Consider the following 22,396-nt stretch of genomic DNA (forward strand, 5'->3'; position numbering starts at 1 on the left):
AAGGATGTGGAAAAATTGGAAAGAGTCCAGCGGAGGGCAACAAAAATGATTAGGGGACTGGAACACATGACTTATGAGGAGAGGCTGAGGGAATTGGGATTGTTTAGTCTACAGAAGAGAAGAATGAGGGGGGATTTGATAGCTGCTTTCAACTACCTGAAAGGTGGTTCCAAAGAGGAAGGATCTAGACTATTCTCAGTGGTAGCGGATGACAGAACAAGGAGTAATGATCTCAAGTTGCAGTGGGGAAGATTTAGGTTGGATATTAGGAAAAACTTTTTCACTAGGAGGGTGGTGAAACACTGGAATGTGTTACCTAGGTAGGTGGTGGAATCTCCTTCCTTAGAAGTTTTTAAGGTCAGGCTTGACAAAGCCCTGGCTGGGATGATTTAATTGGGGATTGGCCCTGCTTTGAGCAGGGGGTTGGACTAGATGACTTCCTGAGGTCCCTTCCAACCCTGATATTCTATGATGCTATGATTCTAAAAACAATTGAAGCTGAAGACCTAATCCTCTAGTTCTTTGATATTTACAAAGCATAATAAAGAAATTCTGTATGATAGTGAAATTTGCCCATCCTATCTTGCTTCCTTATACCAATGGGGATTAATGTAGGAACCAGCTCCATTGGCTGGCCAGCTGCAACCAGATTGCATCCCTTTTATGGTGTTCAGATGGAGTCTTCCCTCCAGTTGAGCAGTGTAGCATATCATGAAAGTGACATGGCTATGGATGCATCATGGAAGATGTAGTCTAGTCAGGGAGCCTGACCATAGGGGAGAATGGTGGCATTAGGTACCCAAATTGCAGTTGCCACGAGGCAATATGCCATCACAGGGAAATGTAGATTAATATTGAACAAACTCAAAACTAAATGTTTTGGGTCAGTATCACACATTGAAATTAAACATTTCAATTTGGGAATATTTAAATGTTTTGTTTTGATCAAAAATTCCAAAATAAAATGTTTTGCCATTTCAAAATTAAAAATGTCTGAACTTTTTGTTCCATGAACGTTTTTGATATTTCAACTTTTTGTCCTGATCTGTTGAAATATCACAGTTTCCCAAAGGATGGAAATTCCAGTTTTCACTGAGCTCTGTTGCACATCTTAATATAAATATTATCAAGGTATTCCAAATAAAATGTGTGGAGTTAAACAAACATTATCTTTGTGTGAAAGAAACCTCCTTGTAACCATGGTGTGATCTTCTTTTCCAGTGTTTCTATTGTTTTACTTCAGGGTACTTCCTGTTTGAATTGTATACCTCTGCCCATATTTGGAATGTCTTGATACTTTCCTTTGTAATTAAGGGACCCTTTAGGGTAACAGGAATTTGTTCCAAGAAATTTTCTCTGCTGCTTTCAAAATGAACAGTAGTTGCCTAAAGGTGATCTACTGCAACCCCATTTGACCAAAACCATAGTCGAAATGCTGCATTTTCACTCTCTGCTGGGGCTGGGTTAGGGTTAGAATTAGGGTTCACCAGAGAGAGAAGCTCAATGCCATCTTTCTCTGTGGGAGTGCATGGTTGTTTCTAGTATTGGCAGGGGTATGGTCATTGGGGATACACATTCTGTGGATCCCCTGAACCACAGCTCTGCATAAGGTGGAAAAAAGAAATACAGGTGATATTAAATGCCGTAATCTTTCTAGCAGCCATGTCCTCTCTCCAGTTTGGGGGGATAGGATTCTGTATCCTCACAGCTCCTTTTATCTACGCTTTGTTCAAAATAAGGTAAATATGGGGGTGGAGTACCTGAACTTAAAAAATCAGAACAGCACCCCTGTTTACACAGCAAACCAGAATCTGTGCCCCTAAGCAATAAGCCACTCCTTGTCAGTGAGTGTAAGAGAGGTCTACTAACAACTTCAATATCCTTTAAAAGTCAGGAGATGAAACATTGACAGTTTATCTTCTTGCTTCTTTGCTTTCACTTGGAACATTTGATTGATCTTTTTTTCCCCCAAATCTTGGCAATTGTAAAACAAATTAATGGGTCAAAAAGTGGTTAAAACTAAGGTTCTCACTTCTCGCTGTTCAGTATTACAGGAAGATGAGAAGAAGGAGTAATGTCTTCAAAATTATTAACTCTTATTAGAATGAAATATAGTATACCCTGAGGGACCTTTCTGATTTTACCTATTACAGAGAGAAAGATGAAAAGCCATGTTCCTCCCACAGGGGGAAGTAGTTAGGAGAAAAGCACTGTATTCTCTTGTTCCTCCTGGTGGAAATGAAAATAGTTTTTTTCAAAAATGACTGAATCATTGACTTAAAGGGAACAAATAATTGAGTCCTTTTCATCTGTATAAGGGAGACCAAAGATATAAAAGGGATCTCAGTAATAAAGATCCATGTGTCCATTGTACAGAAGGTCTGTCTCCAATATATATTTTTTTATTCAACACTTCATTCCAGAAAACCAGAACATTTGGGTAGTGCCATCACGTAAAAGACAGTTAGCATGAATCAGGTTCAAATTGGAAGGGGATAATTCCATTTGACTAATTCAAGCAATCTGATTAGTCCCTATATGGAACTTTAAATTGTATTATGCAAATACATCCTGTTTGTCTACTAAAGTTCTCTGAACATCCTCTAATGTATATGTGTTTTTTCCTCTTTGGTGATATACATTTACATCCCATCCCCTTTAAGGTGGTACTGTGTGCTAAGGAACTAATAGTGATTAAGTGATTTAGGAGCACATGTCCCACTGAATGTCTTCAGATGGTTACTTGTTGTCCATCTTTTTGTTGTTCTTTCCAACAGCTGGATCAAAAATATTGGTGAAAGACCCTAGACCAGCTTTGGGAACACCGAGTCCTAAACTAAGTGGTGAGTACCTTGACTTTATTCCAAGGGCCCATTACTGCATTGCCTGGTACCTCATACAGTCACTTACGTCAGTGCAGTGGTTGAAAATGATACGAAATGAATAGCACTGTTTCAGACTCATGTGGTACTGGTGTAAATGATTTCACAGGCAAAGGACCGTGGCTGAATCTAACTCTTGGCAGGTAAATATTGATCCTTACATTGATTTATGCTAAACAAAGTTTTTCAGAAACCATACTCCAGTCTCTCAATAGTACACAGACATCCAAGTAGTTGGTAATTGCAGTTATGAAACCATGTGTTTTCAAAAGTCTGTGGTGATGGCTTGCTACTTAGCTTCTCTAAATATTGAATATAGGTTGGTTGCTCTTAAACTCCCCCTTGTATTTTACTCATGAATTTTTAGCATGTGGGTTTAGTTCATGGACATTTGGGGTCTATTTTTATCAAAGAGAGGAAGTTCCTATCTGTTTAGCTTATCAAAAAGAAGATAGAGAGGTGACTTTATTGCAGTGTATCTGTACCTTCACAAGTTGAAAATACCAGGTACTAAAGGGCTCTTTAATGAAGGTGAGAAAGGCATAACAAGAACCAATTACTGGAAACTGAAGCCACATAAATTCAAATTAGAAGTGTCACAATTCTTTAGCAAGGGAGGGTGATTTACCATTGGAACAATCTATCCCGGGGGAAGTGGTGGATTCCCCATTTTTTGATGTCTTCAAATAAAAGCTGGATGCCTTTCTGGAATATGCTTTAGCCAAATACAAATTCTGGGCTCAATGCAGGGGTAAACTGGTGACATGTAATGTCCTGGAATATACATGAGGTGAGACTAGGTGATCTAATAGTCCATTCTGGCCTTAAATTCTATGAATCTATGAATCTTAGGCACTGATTTAGGATTAGCTAACCCCAACCTCTGTGCATTTGCGAAGTCTCACTGACTTCAGCAATCAGACTGGTTGGTGTACACTAGCTCATCCACAGAATCAGTAATGTAAACTTCAAAGTATTTTGTTTCATTTGTGTCTCTGTATTTGAAATAAATCAGTACAAATCTAATACAGAAATTTAAGTAGCCTGAGAACTGTTCATTGCCTGCTTTTGTATTTTACCCTATTAAAATGTTTTGTTCTTTAAATTCAAAACAAACAAACAAAACCTATGTGATTTCTCTTTCAGTGTAACCAGCCCCTCTGTCCTGATGTCTCACTCTGTACTGAAATACATATTTATATTCTGTTTGCAGACTTTAGCAATGATAAAGGCAATTATGTTAAAATAAGAAAGTTGTTCTTCTATATCACACATCTCCATATGTGCATGTCCATATTTTTTCAGTATTATGTAAGGCTGATAAGTATAGTAAAACCTAAGGACCTTTGTTAGAGACATGTAGAGTACATGGGGCATAAAGACATTTTAAAGCTTAACAAAGCTCTCCTTTATCTGAAGTTTCTTTTGGAAAAATGTGCTATTATGTCCAGGAAGTAGTTTACTTTACAGGACTGTAATGAAGAGCTGAGCAATTCTTTAGGATTACCTTCACAAAGGAGTTGACAGGGGATAGGAATGAATCAATTGGTGCTGATTTGCTTTGAAGCCGGTGTTTGACAAAAATGAAAAAAACCCTGATATCTGCTGGGAGAGCAATACAGCGGTGCACAGACAATCCAGAAAGTTTTTGGAAAATGTAGGGGACAATTTCCTGGTGCAAGTGCTGGAGGAAACAACTAGGGGCAGAGCTCTTCTTGACCTGCTGCTCAGAAACCGGGAAGAATTAGTAGGGGAAGCAAAAGTGGATGGGAACCTGGGAGGCAGTGACCATGAGGTGGTCGAGTTCAGGATCCTGACACAAGGAAGAAAGGAAAGCAGCAGAATACGAACCCTGGACTTCAGAAAAGCAGACTTTGACTCCCTCAGGGAACTGATGGGTAAGATCCCCTGGGAGAATAACATGAGGGGGAAAGGAGTCCAGGAGAACTGGCTGTATTTTAAAGAATCCTTACTGAGGTTACAGGGACAAACCATCCCGATGTCTGGAAAGAATAGTAAATATGGCAGGCGACCAGCTTGGCTTAACAGTGAAATCCTTGCTGATCTTAAATACAAAAAAGAAGCTTACAAGAAGTGGAAGATTGGACAAATGACCAGGGATGAGTATAAAAATATTGCTCGGGCATGCAGGAGTGAAATCAGGAAGGCCAAATCACACCTGGAGTTGCAGCTAGCAAGAGATGTTAAGAGTAACAAGAAGGGTTTCTTCAGGTATGTTAGCAACAAGAAGAAAGGCAAGGAAAGTGTGGGCCCCTTACTGAATGAGGGAGGCAACCCAGTCACAGAGGATGTGGAAAAAGCTAATGTACTCAATGCTTTTTTTGCCTCTGTTTCACGAACAAGGTCAGCTCCCAGACTACTGCACTGGGCAGCACAGCATGGGGAGGAGGTGACCAGCCCTCTGTGGAGAAAGAAGTGGTTCAGGACCATTTAGAAAAGCTGGACATGCACAAGTCCATGGGGCCGGATGAGTTGCATCCGAGAGTGCTAACGGAGTTGGCGGATGTGATTGCAGAGCCATTGGCCATTATCTTTGAAAACTCATGGCGATCGGGGGAAGTCCCGGACAACTGGAAAAAGGCTAATGTAGTGCCCATCTTTAAAAAAGGGAAGAAGGAGGATCCTGGGAACTACAGGCCAGTCAGCCTCATCGCAGTCCCTGGAAAAATCATGGAGCAGGTCCTCAAGGAATCAATTCTGAAGCACTTAGAGGAGAGGAAAGTGATCAGGAACAGTCAGCATGGATTCACCAAGGGCAAGTCATGCCTGACTAATCTAATTGCCTTCTGTGATGAGATAACTGGCTCTGTGGATGAAGGGAAAGCAGTGGACGTGTTGTTCCTTGACTTTAGCAAAGCTTTTGACACTGTCTCCCACAGTATTCTTGCCAGCAAGTTAAAGAAGTATGGGCTGGATGAATGGACTATAAGGTGGATAGAAAGCTGGCTAGATTGTCGGGCTCAACGGGTAGTGATCAATGGCTCCATGTCTAGTTGGCAGCCGGTATCAAGTGGAGTGCCCCAAGGGTCGGTCCTCGGGCCGGTTTTGTTCAATATCTTCATTAATGATCTGGAGGATGGTGTGGATTGCACCCTCAGCAAGTTTTCAGATGACACTGAACTGGGAGGAGAGGTAGATACGCTGGAGGGTAGGGATAGGATACAGATGGACCTAGACAAATTGGAGGATTGGGCCAAAAGAAATCTGATGAGGTTCAGCAAGGACAAGTGCAGAGTCCTGCACTTAGGACGGAAGAATCCAATGCACCGCTACAGACTAGGGACCGAATGTCTAGGCAGCAGTTCTGCAGAAAAGGACCTTGGGGTTACAGTGGACAAGAAGCTGGATATGAGTCAACAGTGTGTCCTTGTTGCCAAGAAGGCCAATGGAATTTTGGAATGTATAAGCAGGGGCATTGCCAGCAGATCGGGGGACATGATCGTTCCCCTCTATTCGACACTGGTGAGGCCTCATCTGGAGTACTGTGTCCAGTTTTGGGCCCCACACTACAAGAAGGATGCGGAAAAATTGGAGAGAGTCCAGCGGAGGGCAACAAAAATGATTAGGGGACTGGAACACATGACTTATGAGGAGAGGCTGAGGGAACTGGGGATGTTTAGTCTGCGGAAGAGAAGAATGAGGGGGGATTTGATAGCTGCTTTCAACTACCTGAAAGGTGGTTCAAAAGAGGATGGCTCTAGACTGTTCTCAGTGGTAGCAGATGACAGAACAAGGAGTAATGGTCTCAAGTTGCAGTGGGGGAGATTTAGGTTGGATATTAGGAAAAACTTTTTCACTAGGAGGGTGGTGAAACACTGGAATGTGTTACTTAGGGAGGTGGTGGAATCTCTTTCCTTAGAAGTTTTTTAAGGTCAGGCTTGACAAAGCCCTGGCTGGGATGATTTAATTGGGGATTGGCCCTGCTTTGAGCAGGGTGTTGGACTAGATGACTTCCTGAGGTCCCTTCCAACTCTGATATTCTATGATTCTAAAGCTCCTACTCCCTGCTTACTAAAGATGTCCTGGGGCTGGCTTGGCAGGAATATGTGCACTAGTGTACCTGGTATGCAAACAACCTTAACCAGTACTGGCCCAAATTTAACTAACATGGCCTGGGATTTGATAATGTAGATACAATCAAACTGTGGTTGATCTGGAATACTTGGGTGGTTGGAGTCAAACATTCCTCACATGTTTCCCTTTACTGTAAAATATATACTGCAATGTGGACTTTAAACATACCCACATTCATGATTATAATACCTGAAGTTCTCCAAATTATAGTAGTTTGCTCTGTAGGCCCCATCCTACAAACAAATTGTTATGTGAAAATACTCGTTACTAATATTGGGCCCACTTTTCAAATTAAACCTTGGTGTTTTAATTTTAGAATCCCTGATCCTGGAAACATTTATTCACTCCAGTGTAACTAGTGTTCTAAGTAAAGGATTTAAGTCTAAATCTGTGTACATGCATAAAGGTCCAATCCAGGAAATCACTCAATTCAAACACCTAAAAAAGCATGTATTTGAACACCTGAATCAGCACTTTTAGATGAGGATTTCTCTCTCTTTAGGAACCAAAATGTAAATGTGAGCTCCATTATTAGAACCTTAACTTTTGTATTTCTTTATTTTTGATTATTTTAGAACCAGATCTTGACTCAGCATCTGCTAGCATGGACCCCTGAGCACATTTAGGGTTGCACTGCTTGCTCACTGGCATAGGAGTCCACACTAGCACATCTCACTGCCGGGTTGGAGCCTTAATTTTTAATCTTGATGTTAATGTAAGATTTAGTATTTAAATATACAGTTTCAAGTCCAACAGCATTATCAGTACTCTTCAGTTTCACATATTTGTGTACAGTTTGTCATTTATCTGAAGCTCTGGTCTAAGCTTTGACATATCTGAGCATTCCTACAAGGGATGTCAGCCACATGGCAGAAGTCTTGCCATATCTCTCAGGGTCTTTTCATATATTAAAACAAACATTATTTACAGTTTATAATTTCTACTTATGTATGCAAACAAAATACTATAAGTCATTTGGGAAAAAAATTCCATCACCATGAATGGATACTTTTAGGAAGAAGGTTGGCAGGAACAGCTGCAATATTGTGTAACACATTCTGCTTCTCCTGAGGCTCACAAATTAACCAATAGTTAGGTGACAATTTGTTATGGGGGAAAAGCCCTACTAGAATTTCACTTGTGAAAAATGCAATTACTACTTGTACAGGGGCAAAGAAGGGTGACGAAATTCATACACTGCAATGAATCCATTGTGATCTGACTAGATTTGCTGAGTGTTAATGTCCTTATTAAAAATCTCAGGTTATATGGTAGGCAAATGCTTAAGCAATCTTTAAGGCAATGGAATAAGAATTAAATAAGTGTGTTTAATTGTATCTGAATGGTTGGGGGGGTTATATTTAAATTATACAGCTGTATATATTTGATTGGATGATCAAATATGTTCAACTTGTCTTTAATTTTATCTGATTGCTTTGTTTCCAAGGAAAATACAAAGATAAATGAGAATTATAATGCAATGAACGAGCTTTTTGAGGTCTAGAGGATTACAATTTTAAGCATAGCCCTGAGCAATGGGTGGCACATAAATTTCACCATCCTAAGAGTAACCACAGGAGCCTCTGTAATTCAGAGGGGTACCTCTGAAACATAGCACCTTCTCTGCTTCCTCCTTGTTTCTGAGGGCGTGGGGAGAATACTTTGCAGCTGGGCTATGTCAGCTTTAAATGTACTGTCTTTTCTTTCCCGACTCCTCTCATCCCCAGCTCAGCTACATGGGTCAGTAAATTATGGAGTGGAGCCATGCTCTGCCCATTGTTTGGCCCTCTCTGTCCACCTGCTCTAGAGAGGGAGTAAGTGGGCATGAGTTGGCCCACTTATTCTCTATAGCCAGATCCAAGATCCAGGTAACTCATCTAGGAAGAAAGAGGTTTTTTTATTCCCTTCTGTGGGCACATAGCTCTGAATTAATATGTCAGTTGTTATCCCAACATCAGGAGAAAGGAATGTAATCACATATGTATCTATTCTGCTTTTTGCTTTTATCTTTTATTTTCTTTTACATTCCCACTCCCCTGTTTTTTCCTTTGCCCCCCACTCCCATCCCAGGAAATGTCCAACTCAGGATCACAAGATCAGTATACATATTATTTACAACTGCATATAATACTGCTTTTTGTAGTAAGATATATATAAAAAACGTTCTCTTTCACAACCCTATACAGTGTTATCACAGTTGCAAACGGTGAATCCACAAGACTTCAGTTGTGCAACCCTTACACCTTAGTGATTTAAGTAGGACTACTTGCATGACCAAGTGCATATCAATGTGATTAAGAGATGCACAATTAATTCCTTAATGTATTTTTCCCTTTTTATTATGTATGCATATTTATTTTCTGTATTCAAGGTACACTTAACAATTTTTAAAGCATTGTGAATACAATAGAGATGTTACCCCTTTCTCCAAAGTTTCCAGCTTGTTTCCAGTAGAAGTTGTGTGAATCTATTATTCCTTTGGTGCAGTCCTGTTTTTATTTTACAAAGCATGTACACAAAGTCCGGTTTCCCTAAACACAGTAAGACCAAGTACCAGTGGGCAGTTTCCTTGCTCACAATTCAAATCTTGCCTTTCCAGCCAGTCCTGTGCTCCAAGGATCTCTGTCTCTGTTCCAACAAACAACTGATTTTCTGGCTTTCTCATTTCTTTCTGTCTTTGACATCTACACAGACAAACACAGCTGCAATCAGTCAGTTCCTAAGTCCCAGCATTCACAATCAGCATCCAGAGAAACCCCTCTTATTCTCTCTGAGTTAGTTATTGCTCAGACTTTCCCATGAGGCCCAGTGCCTTGGCTAGTGGCTTCACTTCTTTCTCCTCTCTTACTCCATAAAGGATCTTAATTGCTTTTTCCATTTTGCATGCCTACCAGCTTTCACAGTGTCTGCGACAGCTTGTATATCAAAAGCATGCTTGCTGGTAGCCATTAACAGCTTTTGGCATAAAAAAAAGAATTAGGTTTCCATTTGATAAATAAGGAAATTACACGTTTGGCTACTGTTAGAGACATCAACATCCATTCTTTGATATTGCTGGAGGATTTAATTCATCTACTAATTCCAGCATATATATGTGGGTGTGTATTCGCAGAGGGCAGATCTTTGTCAGTACTGTGAAAAGACCTTTGCATGTAATTCCAATATTTTTGTATTATGTGGCAAGAAAAACTACATGGGGCATACGTGCTGCTGGTTAGTGGTGACTCCAGTATTCAGAATGTTAGCTACAGATTTATGTAGAGTCTTTGGTTTCCTGTAAAATCTATTTATGTTGAATGGCTCTCTGATATTCTGCCAAATTTTTTCCCTACCTTCTGACCATGAGATATGTAATTCAGCTTCCCATTTGTCTTCTGTCTCCATTATCAGTGGTACTGTACTCAAATGGAACTTTGCTTATTTTTCCTTGTATAGCTTCATATGTGTATTAAATATCCTGAAGTGTGAGACAGTGTTTTCTGCTGGATAGAGCGCTGCACTGGGAATAAAGAGACCTAGGTTCTCTTCCCAGCTCTGCCACTGGCCTTCTTGGTGACCTTGGCAAGTCATTACACCTCTCTGTGCCTCCCTTTTCCCATCTGTAAAGTGTAGATAATGACACTGACCTCCTTTGTAAGGCACTTTGAGATCTACTGATGAAAGGAAGCATTGTATAAGAGTGGGGTATTATTACTTTATCTACATGTTTTTAATATTAGCCTGCATAGTGATCTTAAACTTTGTTTGACCAATCTGGGGCAGAATATTGAATCTGATAAATCTGAGTTGGTGAGTGTCTTAAGCCATCATAAAGTACCCCAGGTTATAATGAATAAACGATATCTTTACCCTGGTAAGCTTTATGGGAATGTCTGCAGAGCATCAAATGAAGCTGCTAAATCATTTTCTGTGTTTGAGTGTTATGTTGGTATGTAAATATCTTTACTGAAAGTGAGCCATTTTACAGTTGTGTGCCTATGAAAGGCTCATTAGTATAGATATAAATCAGAGAGATCCATTCCCTCTTTCCTCCATGATCTCTTCAGTGGTTTGTGCATAGGGTGTGACTTCTTTTTTGCTCTTGATAATCTTACATTGGTTTTCTTTAAGTATTTGGTGATAAGACAAATCTTCTTAAGTAAATTTCCAATTAAGAGTAAGAATTTGGCTCCTATATCCATCTTTGTAATTTCAATGTGACCTGATAAAAAGAGATATTTTTCCCAGGGTAGAGTATCATCTGAATATGTGTCAAATGATTTTTAATATTTAAAGAATGAGATTTGTGGACGCACATTTAACGCTAGCTATATGATCTCTATGTATGGAATGGAAAATCTTAGTACTGAGGGGAATCTGGTCTTTTAGATACAGCCATTAAATTTATACTTTGTGCAGTTAATTTTGTATTACAACATGTGTCCATTATTCAATCAAGTGGAGGTTTACATGTGGATGGGTTCTTATGTATCATCATTACTGTATATCACCCACATGCATGTTTATTTTATGGGTGATTATGCCAGTTTTAGTGCCTACTGTGTGAGGATTTTGACTAACTATCATAGCCAATTGCTCAAGTGATATATAAGATCAGAAGAAAGAGAAACGAAAATGTTCATATTTCGTCAAGCATTTGGTTGGAGATCGGTGACTTTGAATACTCTAAATATTGCAATCCATACTAATATATATTTCATATCTCTACAGTTCCTGATGATGTATTTGCTCAAAATTATATATGGAAAGGATCTTACAATTATAAAGGCAAGAAACAGCCCATGACTTTAACAGTGACCAGTTTCAATGCATCATCGGGGAGAGTAAATGCTACACTTACTAATAGCAATATGGAACTGCTGCTTTCAGGTACTGCATCAGAAAAGCTCATTTAAATTTATTATTTTCACTTCTGATCGTCATAAGTTTTGCAATTTTTTTGCAAATTTGCACACTTTTTACAATAAAATGCTACCACAAATATCCTAGCAGTCTATGTTATAACAGAATATTGACTTATATTACAATTCTTCTTGAGTGATATCCATTTGACTTTGGGAGTGTGCTTGCCAGTGCCCCAAGGTCAGAGGTTTTTCCCTTAATGGTAGCCTTCAGGGTGACATATGTGCTCTGTGATCCCTCATGCTGCTGTGTGATGATATAAAGGAGAGAGCTGACCCCGACCCTACTCAGTTCCTTCTTACCACCCATGATCAGTTGTCAGAGTGTGTTGGCTTGCTTTGCAAGTTCTCCCTTTCAGGGTATTCTCATCAATGGTTAGTTAGACCTGTAGAGTAAGTTTTATTTATTTTACTTAGTGTGCTTAGATTGTCAGTTCCCACTTTTTCTGGGTGCCAACTCCCAGTACTGGGACACGCCTTGATCTCCAAAGTCTAAGCCTTGCACCAGCTGCAAGAAGTCTGTGCTGATAAGTGACCCCAATTCCAGGTGCCTTTGTGAGTGTTACATCGGGGACTGTTGTCAAATCTACTAAGATTTCAAGCCCTGGACTAAGGATAGGGAGATTAGACTCCATCACCTGCTAATGGAGGCTGCCTTGTGTCCACCATCTGACCTTCCCTCTGAGTCCTTCCCACTGAGTACTTCTACATCCATTAGAAATGCACCTCAAAACATTGTGGAGGCTCAGCGCTATTTCTCTTCCCCAGTACCAAGGAAGAAGCACAGACAGCATATGTCGAAGGGGATTAATTTCAAGTGGTTTATTTTTTATTTAAAATTAATAGCAAAACTGGCCTGGCCCAATATAAAAAGGCCTGATTTAAAAAAAAAATAGGCATACAGTTGCATGTGCAGAAATGGGCACACAATTGCATGCCTAGCTCGTAATTACAGAGACACCTTCTCTTCATGCATTGTCACAAGAAGCTTGAAAAATTCAGCCTCCTCCAGGCCTCAGTTGACCTGCCCTTCCCTCATTTATATATAAACAAGATTTTGCAAGTCCCCCGTTTCTTTTTTTTTTTAATTCATTTTTATCTATCTGGATACTGATATGGCCCCCATCACTATACTATCTGAGCACCTCACATTATTAATGGATCATACAGAACCCCTTGTGAGGTAAAGTATTATCCCCATTTTACAGATGGGGAACTGAGACACTGAAGATGTTAAATGACTTTCTCAATGTCAGACATGAAGTGTGTGGCTGGACTGGTTTTGAATCTCAGTCTCTTGAGGCCAAGTCTAGCACTCTAGCCTCTAGGCCTTCCTTTTTTCAAGACCCCCACATTCTAGTTTATCCCATATCCAGTTCCCCACACATTGCTTTGTTCTACCCATGTTTCTGGTTATCCCCAGCTCCTTCACTTTCTTTTGGTACTATCTTTTTCCCTGATGCCCCAGCTTTCTGTTCTTCCCACAGTGTTTCATCTTCCTTCCCTCTTCTCCTGCACGACATGCTCTCATTCCATCTCATGAAGATTTTCCCCTCATCCGCCCCTGTAACTTTCTTTACTTCCCCAGATCTCCATTTCTCTCTCTCCATTGCCCCTCCATACCACCTGATTTTAGTACATGTCTTCCCCTCACAGACAGTGCTGAAGCATCTTACTAGTTCTCTGCTGGGGCTACCCTAGACACTACCTAAGGAGTTAGAGAAGAACCTAAGGGGCAGGTTTAGCTGGGCAAAAATGCCACAATTGAATCACTTCTTATAGTGGTCCAGTTCAAGCATTGTCTTGTCCCTCAGGGAATCAGTTGCCAGCTGCCAATGGAGCTCATCAGCCTCTGAGCACGGAGTGCTTGCCAATCCACCAGCGTAAATTAGCAGAGAACAGCAGCGGTTGTCTCTCTGGAGCATTTCCCACCCTCTCCCCCTACACTTTCCCATTCCTTGGTAGAGCCTGTGTGTGCTCCATATACCTCATTAGAGTTTTCCAGAAGAATAGTCCAAGGAATTTATTAAGGAAGATAATTTATTCATACTGTTCAAATCTGTCAGTTTAATTTCAGCTTTTAATATATTCCTGATTGCAGTCATTATTTGGCAATGAGAGGAGAGATCTGGCAACATTTGAGCTTGTGCTACCTTCATATTAATTATAATTCTATGCTGATAATATTTTGTGTTAATTATCAAAGTGAAATGCTGACCCAGTGAAAATTAATTAGCAGTAACCCTCTTAATGTGATCTGAAATTCTCTATCAACTTCCAGTAAACTTTATTTAATATTTTGCCAGTTTGCACATATGTGTGCATATGTTACATGCATAATGCACCCTAAACCTCTCTCCACTTCTCCTAGCGGGTTTGGGACTGCCAGGCACATCTGAGCTGTCCTTAGGGCCTTTGTGGTCTGTCTCTCTTAAAGGGTGCCAATCAGACAGGCCTGCCATCTCTGCACCTCTCACCCTCCTCCTCCAGGCAGATGTTTTCTCTCCTGCATTCCCTCACACATATAGTGGCAGCTGGCTGCTTTTGGGAATGTCATTGCAGAGTTAAAAGTCCCACCAGGCACATTGCTAACAACTGAAAGCCTTCTTCACACACCACACACCACCAGTAGCCGTGGCCCATCACCATTCCAACACATTCCAGTGGAGCATCAGGTGCCCTTCTCAGAAAATACAGCAGACACCTTCCTACTCAGTTTAATCAGCTGAAAATCCCAGTAGCTCTCCTCCCTAGAGAGCCAGCCCCTTCCCCACTAGCCCAGTGCTTTCACACAAACACACACACACACACACACACACACACACACACACACACACATTCTACCCACTTGAGCAGCAAAAGGAATGTAGTAACTTCACAGAGGTTGCTGTCCTTTCCATGCTCCTGCCTGCAGTCTGGTTAGCCAGCACAAGGGAATAAAGCCACACAGTTGCACATGCCAAGCCACAATGTGGTCCACAACTAAGAATTTCAAGAAGGAAATTAAGGGTTCCAATACTGAAAAAGACGGGGAGATTAGCATCAACAGGGGGCGTAGCCTGCTAAGCACACAAGTTCCAAAGTCCACAGGAAATCTTATTGCCAACCCTGTATATCTTGAGTCATCCAAATGGAGCTTACGTCACCCTACAAGACTTCCAGCTGGACACACACATCTGATACTGGCAACACGGCTGGCTCAAGAGAGGGGTGATACATAGAAGCCATGGAGCAGAAGTAAACTTTACTTTGAGCAGTATGATTTTTGTTTGTGTTTTCATTTTTAAAATGCTCAAGCTTTCTCAGGGAACATGCTGCCTAGAGTGGCTGCTCCCTTGCGGTGCTTCCCAAACTCCAGGAGAGGCCCAAATATACACTGTTAATTCAGAGGAGCTTGCATTGGAGAGAAAATCCAGTAGGCATCCCTTCTTTCCATACATACTACTTAGTCCATTTGTGCATTTTTGATGCACCTTTGCACTACAGTTCAGGGGAGAGAAGAGCATGAGTCCTATAGTGATCAGGTTACTTAGACTTAAACTTCTGAACAATAATTTAAATATGGCTTCAGTTCACTGACTACCTTGTCAATGTTTTGCTTTGTTTTCCATACCTAACACTTATTTCCTCCTTTTTAGAACATTTAAAATAGATTTTTAATAATCAGTTTCTGAAAGTCATTAATATAGGTGGTTTGAGTGCATATTATATATAACCTGATATAAGATGTATACTCCTATTGTGTCCTCACTATTTTGAATATCTTGGGAACATTTCTCCTTTGGATCATTTTCTGTTTTCTAAAGAAAGCTGAAGAATTCAAAGCAAGAGCCATACATGGGTCTAATTTTCAGAGGTGCTGAGCACCAACATCTCCCATTGGCTTTAGTTGGAGTTATGGGTGCTCAGCACCTCTGAAAATCAGGCTGTATTAATGTATAAGTTAGAGTAGTTTTAATATTGCTGGTATTTTTCAAACATCCTTGAGTAGCTATTTATTTAACATAGGTTATGAAGAATAACGAAAAAGTCACATGCAGAATGACAAACGGGAACATTATCAGCCAAATATTTAGTTTGACACCAGTATTCAATGTACATAATCATGTTTTGCACTCTATTTCTGTGGTGTCTGTGCTTCACCGTCAGCTTTGTAAAGGTAGATTGGACCAGTGAGTATATTGTTAGATTTTATTTTCATCCAAGCTCTTTACTACGCATAAAATATAATCAGGGTTCTGAACATTTCTTCTACAGGTATGAAAATGATCAATTCTGCCTCCAATGTAAAACAGATCATACCCAAGTCCTTCTATTAGATGAAGTTGCTGTTATGTAGAGCTGACCAAAGAACAACAATTCCATTTCAAAGCAACTGTCAAGGTTTCAGAATTAGTTTTTGTTTAATTTTGGAACAAAAACAAAACCTTTAACATGAATTTGCGGAAACAGAAGTGCAGATGTGTCTCTGTCATTCTGTAATCTGGGATGTAGGAGACAACCCATGTTCAAGGGCCTGCTCTGCGTGATTCAGAGCGTGTTTTTTCATCCTAGATCCCCTCAAATCAGACAGAGCAGGGGAGTCTCCTACATCCCAGGCTGGTACACTAACCACGTAGCTATGGAGTCTCACCCTTCCTTGGACACAAAAACCTGTTTGCAAAAGTTTTGTGAAACTGGTACATCTCTGCCAAACATTTCAGGTTCAGCAAAACAGCATACTACTCCGAAACAAAATTTGGTTAAAAAACTTCCACAGATTTGCCCTCTTTAAGGAGTCTTAGACAAAAAAATGCAATTATATGCCACCTTAACTAGCACAAAGTACCTTTATATTCTACAGGGGTGTATAAAAGTCAGGAAGCTCGTTTGATGCTCCATATATATCTTATTAAAGCACCATCTCATACTTCTGTGAGCAAGATGAAAGAGGAAAAATGGGCTATGGATGGTTTTGTGAGTATATTTCTGCAAAAGAGAGAGAGTGTTTTGAATACAAAATAATGTCTGTGCATTAGGCCAGAAGAATATAGAAATGTATCAAATGAACGTTGGTTGGTAATGCTAATTTATTTAATAAAATGAAAAATTATCACTGTACGCCTGCAGATGAGGTGGGACTATTTAGGAAAAAAAATGGCTATTACTAAACAATGATTTTCAACCTCTTCTTTGTGGGCATGACTATTTGAAAAAGTAGTAAACGCTGAAAAGGAAGTGGTACTCTTATTTCTGTTTTGATGTTATTTCAGCATGTTGAGAGGTTTTCTCTTTCTTAGAATGTAATATCATAGCAAGATGCTTGTATCAAGCCAAGATCAATGTTTCCACTTTAATGTCTACTTCTGTGTAATCTCTCTCTGCAGTGGGCACAATTATGTTGCTTGGTTCATTTCTAGAAGCAAAATATCACATCTGAGAGTAATAATTCTTGGCAGTGATGTGGGAGAAGTTGAGGTGCTGATTAGCTAGTGTTTTGGTGACATTTCTAGAAGTATTGACTTTCAAATGGCTGGGATTTTCCAAAGAGCCGAAAGGGCTTGTCTAAACACAGAAGTTGAACTGCTTTAACTATATTGGTATATTAAAGGTACATTCCCAGTAATATAGATACAGTTAGACAGTATCTCTTGAATTCTGAAATATATTGTTAAATTGTTCACTTGTACTGAACACTCTTTAACACTACTTGATGCATAAGAACAAAATGACTGAAAAATATACCATATGTTGTATTTCTGAAGCTAGGAAATTCCCTGGGTTCATACTATAGATATGCTCAGCTATGGATATCCAATGAGTACTGATTACTGACCAAAAGAGGGTTATTGGCAGTTGAATGTAGGGCATTTTTTATCCCTCCCTATCTACCTTTGAAACAGTGGCTTTCACTATCTTAACTTTTGCATTTATGGTAGCATCTGTCTTTTAGGTGTTGCAGTGCTTTTCCCCCAAAATATCAAAACACTAATACTCTTTAAGAGGCCTTTAGAGATGGCAATTTCAGGAGTTATCTAGAATCAACTTGAAATCTAGTCAATTTAAAAAAAAATAGTATCAGGTATTAATATACCTGGTCCTGAGTCCTCCTGCAAGTTTCAGAGTTTCACAATTACATTTTACTAATTTTGAAAAGGGATTTCTCTCCCATTTTGCTGTGAAACAATCCACCACAAACAGGAGGAGCAGACCGACTATACACAAAATGCTGTCAAATATACAAAGTAAGCACACTGAAAGAGAGAACTTTTTCTCTCTAGTCTCTTTCAGTAAGAGTAGCCTTAGCTGTTACAAGTACCAAAGGTAGGTTAAAAAGAATCCCAAAAGCAGTGTGGCTTTTAAGGCTGACAGTGTCCCTTCAGTGCCCCTGCCTGTCCCCCATGCTCAGCCCATTCATATCCCTCCACAACAAGGCTATCTGTGGGGGAACACTGACAGGCAACTGAGTGGCTTAGGCATTTCGCTTCCATCCTGATTATAATCTCCTTGCACATTTTTAACCAAGTTTTCCCAATTTAATTCTGAGATTCTGCATGTTTTCTGCTTGCAGGTTTCTGCTGAACCTGATGGAGCTACATATGTTTTTCAAGGATTTATCCAGGGTAAAGATTATGGACAATTTGGACTTCAAAGATTAGGTACTCAGTTAATTTTAATGTCACACCAGTTCAGTTTTTTTTCATACTGAGTTTTATCATGCATGGTTTTTATTAAATGATTGCATGTGAAGGGCTATACTGAAGTTATATTTCAGTATTGGTGTGTGTGTAGAGTATAGTGAGGTTCGTATCGTAAAATCATTTTTAAAGCTGTGTTTAAAAAAAAGGTGTTTTGTTCACAGGGAAAACTACATTGTGAGGTATAATTATTCTGTTGTGGCAAATTGTTCATTTTGATTGTTTTCTAGTATCTTTCTCTAAGAATGCTTACATTCTATATAGTGATCATCATATAAAGAGTAAGTACTTCAGAATATGTGTATATGTATGTCAGTGCTGTATATTAATACAACTTTTATAGTGAATACTTGCTAGAACAGTCAACTTATTAAATACTATTGGCCAAATACTGAAGTCCTTGTGCCATTTTTACACAGGCAAAACTTCTATTGAAGTCAATGGGAAATTTTTTCCCCCAAAGAGGAAATTGGATGGACTTCTTTATTTGTCCTGTAGATTAAATTGTACATCAAACTACTATTTACAAACTACTATTTGCTTTTTCCAGTATAGACTATTGCTAAAAATATCTTACTGCTTTTTGCATGTTTAAGCAAATAAAACAAGAAAAAATATTAGATAACAAAAAACGTTAAACTATAAATTATCTGATCCTGTCTCTTGAAGACTGTAATATTTCTGCTCACACAAAAGCTTGAATATTCTTAAGGTTTCTCAAGCAGTGGAGTTCCATTTAGATCAATCTGACAGATTTACAAGAGGAATTTGTTTCTTCAAGGATTATAACCCCTTATTAAATAGTCTGGTGCTCTTCAGATATGATAATTTTATCGGGAGGCAAAAACACATTCTTCCAGTTTTTGGAGACAATGTATTTCTCACTCTTATTGTCCAAATAAAAACAAGAACATTCTTTAACATCTCAGTTGTGGTGGAAGGATTTATTAATGTGTGATATGTTAGACAGTCTTGTTTTCTCTTTTCACTGCCCTAAGTCATTCTAAAGAGCAATGCTTGGAAACTGAATTTGGCTCCCATTGCATTTGGTAATTTGGGTACTTTAAATGGAATATTTATAGAATACCTTTACGAAAAGACGATTCCTGGAGGGATAGGCAAATAATTTGATTTTCCTATATCATCATCTTCAAAATATTTGGGGGTAATCAATCAAAGAGTAAAAGCAACAATGTCTTGACAAGATGTTTTTGGCGGTTTCTTATAAAAATTATAAGTTGTCTCTCTTCTTTTGGTTTTCAGAGGTTTATATTCCCACAATATATTCTTTGTTGGAACCCTTTGAAGAGTTTTTTTTTTAATTGATTCCATTGCCTAAAAATAATAACACGATTATTCATTTAGGAATATAACTCATTTCAGGATATGATGAATGAACAGAATCATTATGGGGGCTTGACATTCTTCAAAAATAGCTATATAGTGACTGATAAGAAATTAGTTTTAAATTATACCTCTTTATTTAATGTAAAAGATTCTTGTAAAAATTTCACCCAAAGAGACGTGAAACTTGTGTACAATTTTTTTGAGCCCTCTAGTCTTTCAGGAAAACTTCCTGTCCCAAACCAGATTTTCTATCCATTTCACAGCTATTATTCATAAACAATTTTCTTTCAGATGTTGAATTCATTACTTATTCTCTTTCCAGCTAACAATTTCATAAAACATGTCACACTTTCCTGTTATTAATCTATTAGTTGAGATATCTAATCATATTTAGCATCTGTATGTTGCTTAACAACTTCAAAGTGCTAAATAAACCTTAACTGATTAACCTGATTCTTAACATCTCTAGTTTGAAGCCTAGAAATCACTTAATAAACTGAATTAGTAATCTCTTCTTTATTCATGGGAAAGGGGATATGAACATGCCACCATAGGGTGTCTAACAGTTGCCTTTTTTCTACTCTGCGCAGAAGAGCTATGTTCTTACTTTCTATCAGTATTTGCTCTCTACTCTTTGCCTCTCACCTACCACTTTCATTTTTATATATAAATAAATGTGTATAATGAAGTCAACAGGATGAATTTCCATGTTGCCTCTTTAGGTGATTTAGCCTTCCTCCAAATTACTCCTATTCCTTTGGTAAACTCTGCTGTTATCTTTTTTCTTCTATTGTTCTTTCTTTCTATCTGCTCAAGTACCAGATTTTCCACAACCTAACAAATAAATTGTATTTGAATAATGATATTGAAGTTACCTAGTCTAAGCCATGTATGGCTTCATAGGTTAACACCAACACTTTGAATTGCATCTGTAAATTTACGAGAAGCAAGTGCAGGTCCCAGAGCACTGGTGTAGTTTGCTCCTGACATAAAACTTCACTTATTAAGCAGGATGCAGCATTCTGCACTAAATTTAGTCTCCAAGTGGCCTCAGTGTGTAGCACCATAAAGGGTGCATAGCAGCAATCTAAGTTCAAGGTGAGAAACGCCTGAATTATTGTGGGGAGATCTTTCCGTCATAAGGGGAAAAAAATGAGTTTTGCTCACCAGATGCAGACGGGAAATAGTACCCTCCAGGAGCTATTTAGGTAGCATTTGGTACTGTAGGTCCCCACGCAAAACAAAAACGTGATGATTTTAATTTTTCCACAAGTACACACTTTCAATAATATTGTGAGGATTTGGAAGTGATAATTGTGAGATGTAACAGAGAAATGTTATGTTTTTGTCTTTTTAGGTCTTAACATGTCTGAAGGTTCGAATTCTTCTAATCAACCACATGGTACAAATAGTAGTTCTGTGGCCATTGCTATCCTTGTGCCTTTCTTTGCCCTTATATTTGCAGGTTTTGGGTTTTACCTTTATAAACAAAGGTAAGTGTAAATTACATATAGAGAATCTTTGTATTGTCATGCATTTGAAGCTATTCAGTGACCTTATACTTTAATACATTCAAATAAATATGCTCAAATAAATAAATTTGTTAGTCTCTAAGGTTCCACAAGTACTCCTTTTCTTTTAATACGTTAGGAAAGGTAAATTAAGAACTGCCCTGGGAACTCCTTTGCAAAAGATCTGCATAGAAAATACACTCCACCCTCATTTTAGGTGTGCCATACTGTTTGATAGGTAAGGTTATTGTAAAGTGCTGTATTTTCACTCCCACCTATTTAAAATGTTGTTATAAATTATTCTCTTTATGAGAGGAGCAAGGGTAGTTTAAATTTTTGGCATCTGGGGAATAATGCCATAAACAGGGTTGGTGTGTACTTATTGCAAACTGCCTATATTTTGTTTTGACATACACAATATTGTGAATCATATTTCTCATGTAATTTAACTTAAGCCCCACACAGTTGATTAGCTTGCAAGTATATGTAATACTCCTATGTCAGTGAGAGGTTTTATTATGGAAAGTGGTAATTAGTAATTCATCTACAATTAATTTACAATAGTACCACATCTGCTCAGAGATTCACTCTTATCCTAGGTTCACTGATAGTGTTGTTTATGTCTCTGAGATTCATTCCTTAATTTTATTTGTAAATCTTGTTTTCTCACAGTGGAAAGAATCTTGCACTATGGTAATGAGGGGCAACTGGAGCCACTAAGTGGTGGAACGCCATACCAGCACTTGTCTGCTGGCCTGCTATTGTAACACAGTCCTACAGGACATGAATAAAAATTGTAGTATACACAGGACGTAAACATGCCTTAAAAGCTGGACTTTAAGGCCTTGAACTGCCTGGTTTAAGCTGGTTACAGGCACACCGCAACTTTTAATGATGTTAGTTTCCCTGACTCCTTTATACTTGTGATATAGATGAGCCATAAGTTTCTGAATAATTTAAGCTTTCATTTACATTTCTAATCC

The 22,396-nt window shown here is 38.8% G+C and overlaps 1 protein-coding gene across 1 annotated transcript in view; it reads left to right on the top strand.

Annotated features, from left to right (window-relative positions):
* Positions 1-22,396, top strand: part of CSMD3 (CUB and Sushi multiple domains 3) — a 1,169,988-nt gene that overhangs the window by 1,145,030 nt on the left and 2,562 nt on the right. The window contains exons 66-70 of the mRNA XM_074943928.1: positions 2,778-2,843; positions 11,688-11,846; positions 16,722-16,834; positions 18,429-18,516; positions 21,260-21,395. Coding sequence (XP_074800029.1) covers positions 2,778-2,843; positions 11,688-11,846; positions 16,722-16,834; positions 18,429-18,516; positions 21,260-21,395 — 562 coding nt within the window. The remainder of the gene's footprint in view (positions 1-2,777; positions 2,844-11,687; positions 11,847-16,721; positions 16,835-18,428; positions 18,517-21,259; positions 21,396-22,396) is intronic.

Source organism: Natator depressus, chromosome 2 (genome assembly GCF_965152275.1).
Source record: "Natator depressus isolate rNatDep1 chromosome 2, rNatDep2.hap1, whole genome shotgun sequence".
Classification (NCBI taxonomy): Eukaryota; Metazoa; Chordata; order Testudines; family Cheloniidae; genus Natator; species Natator depressus.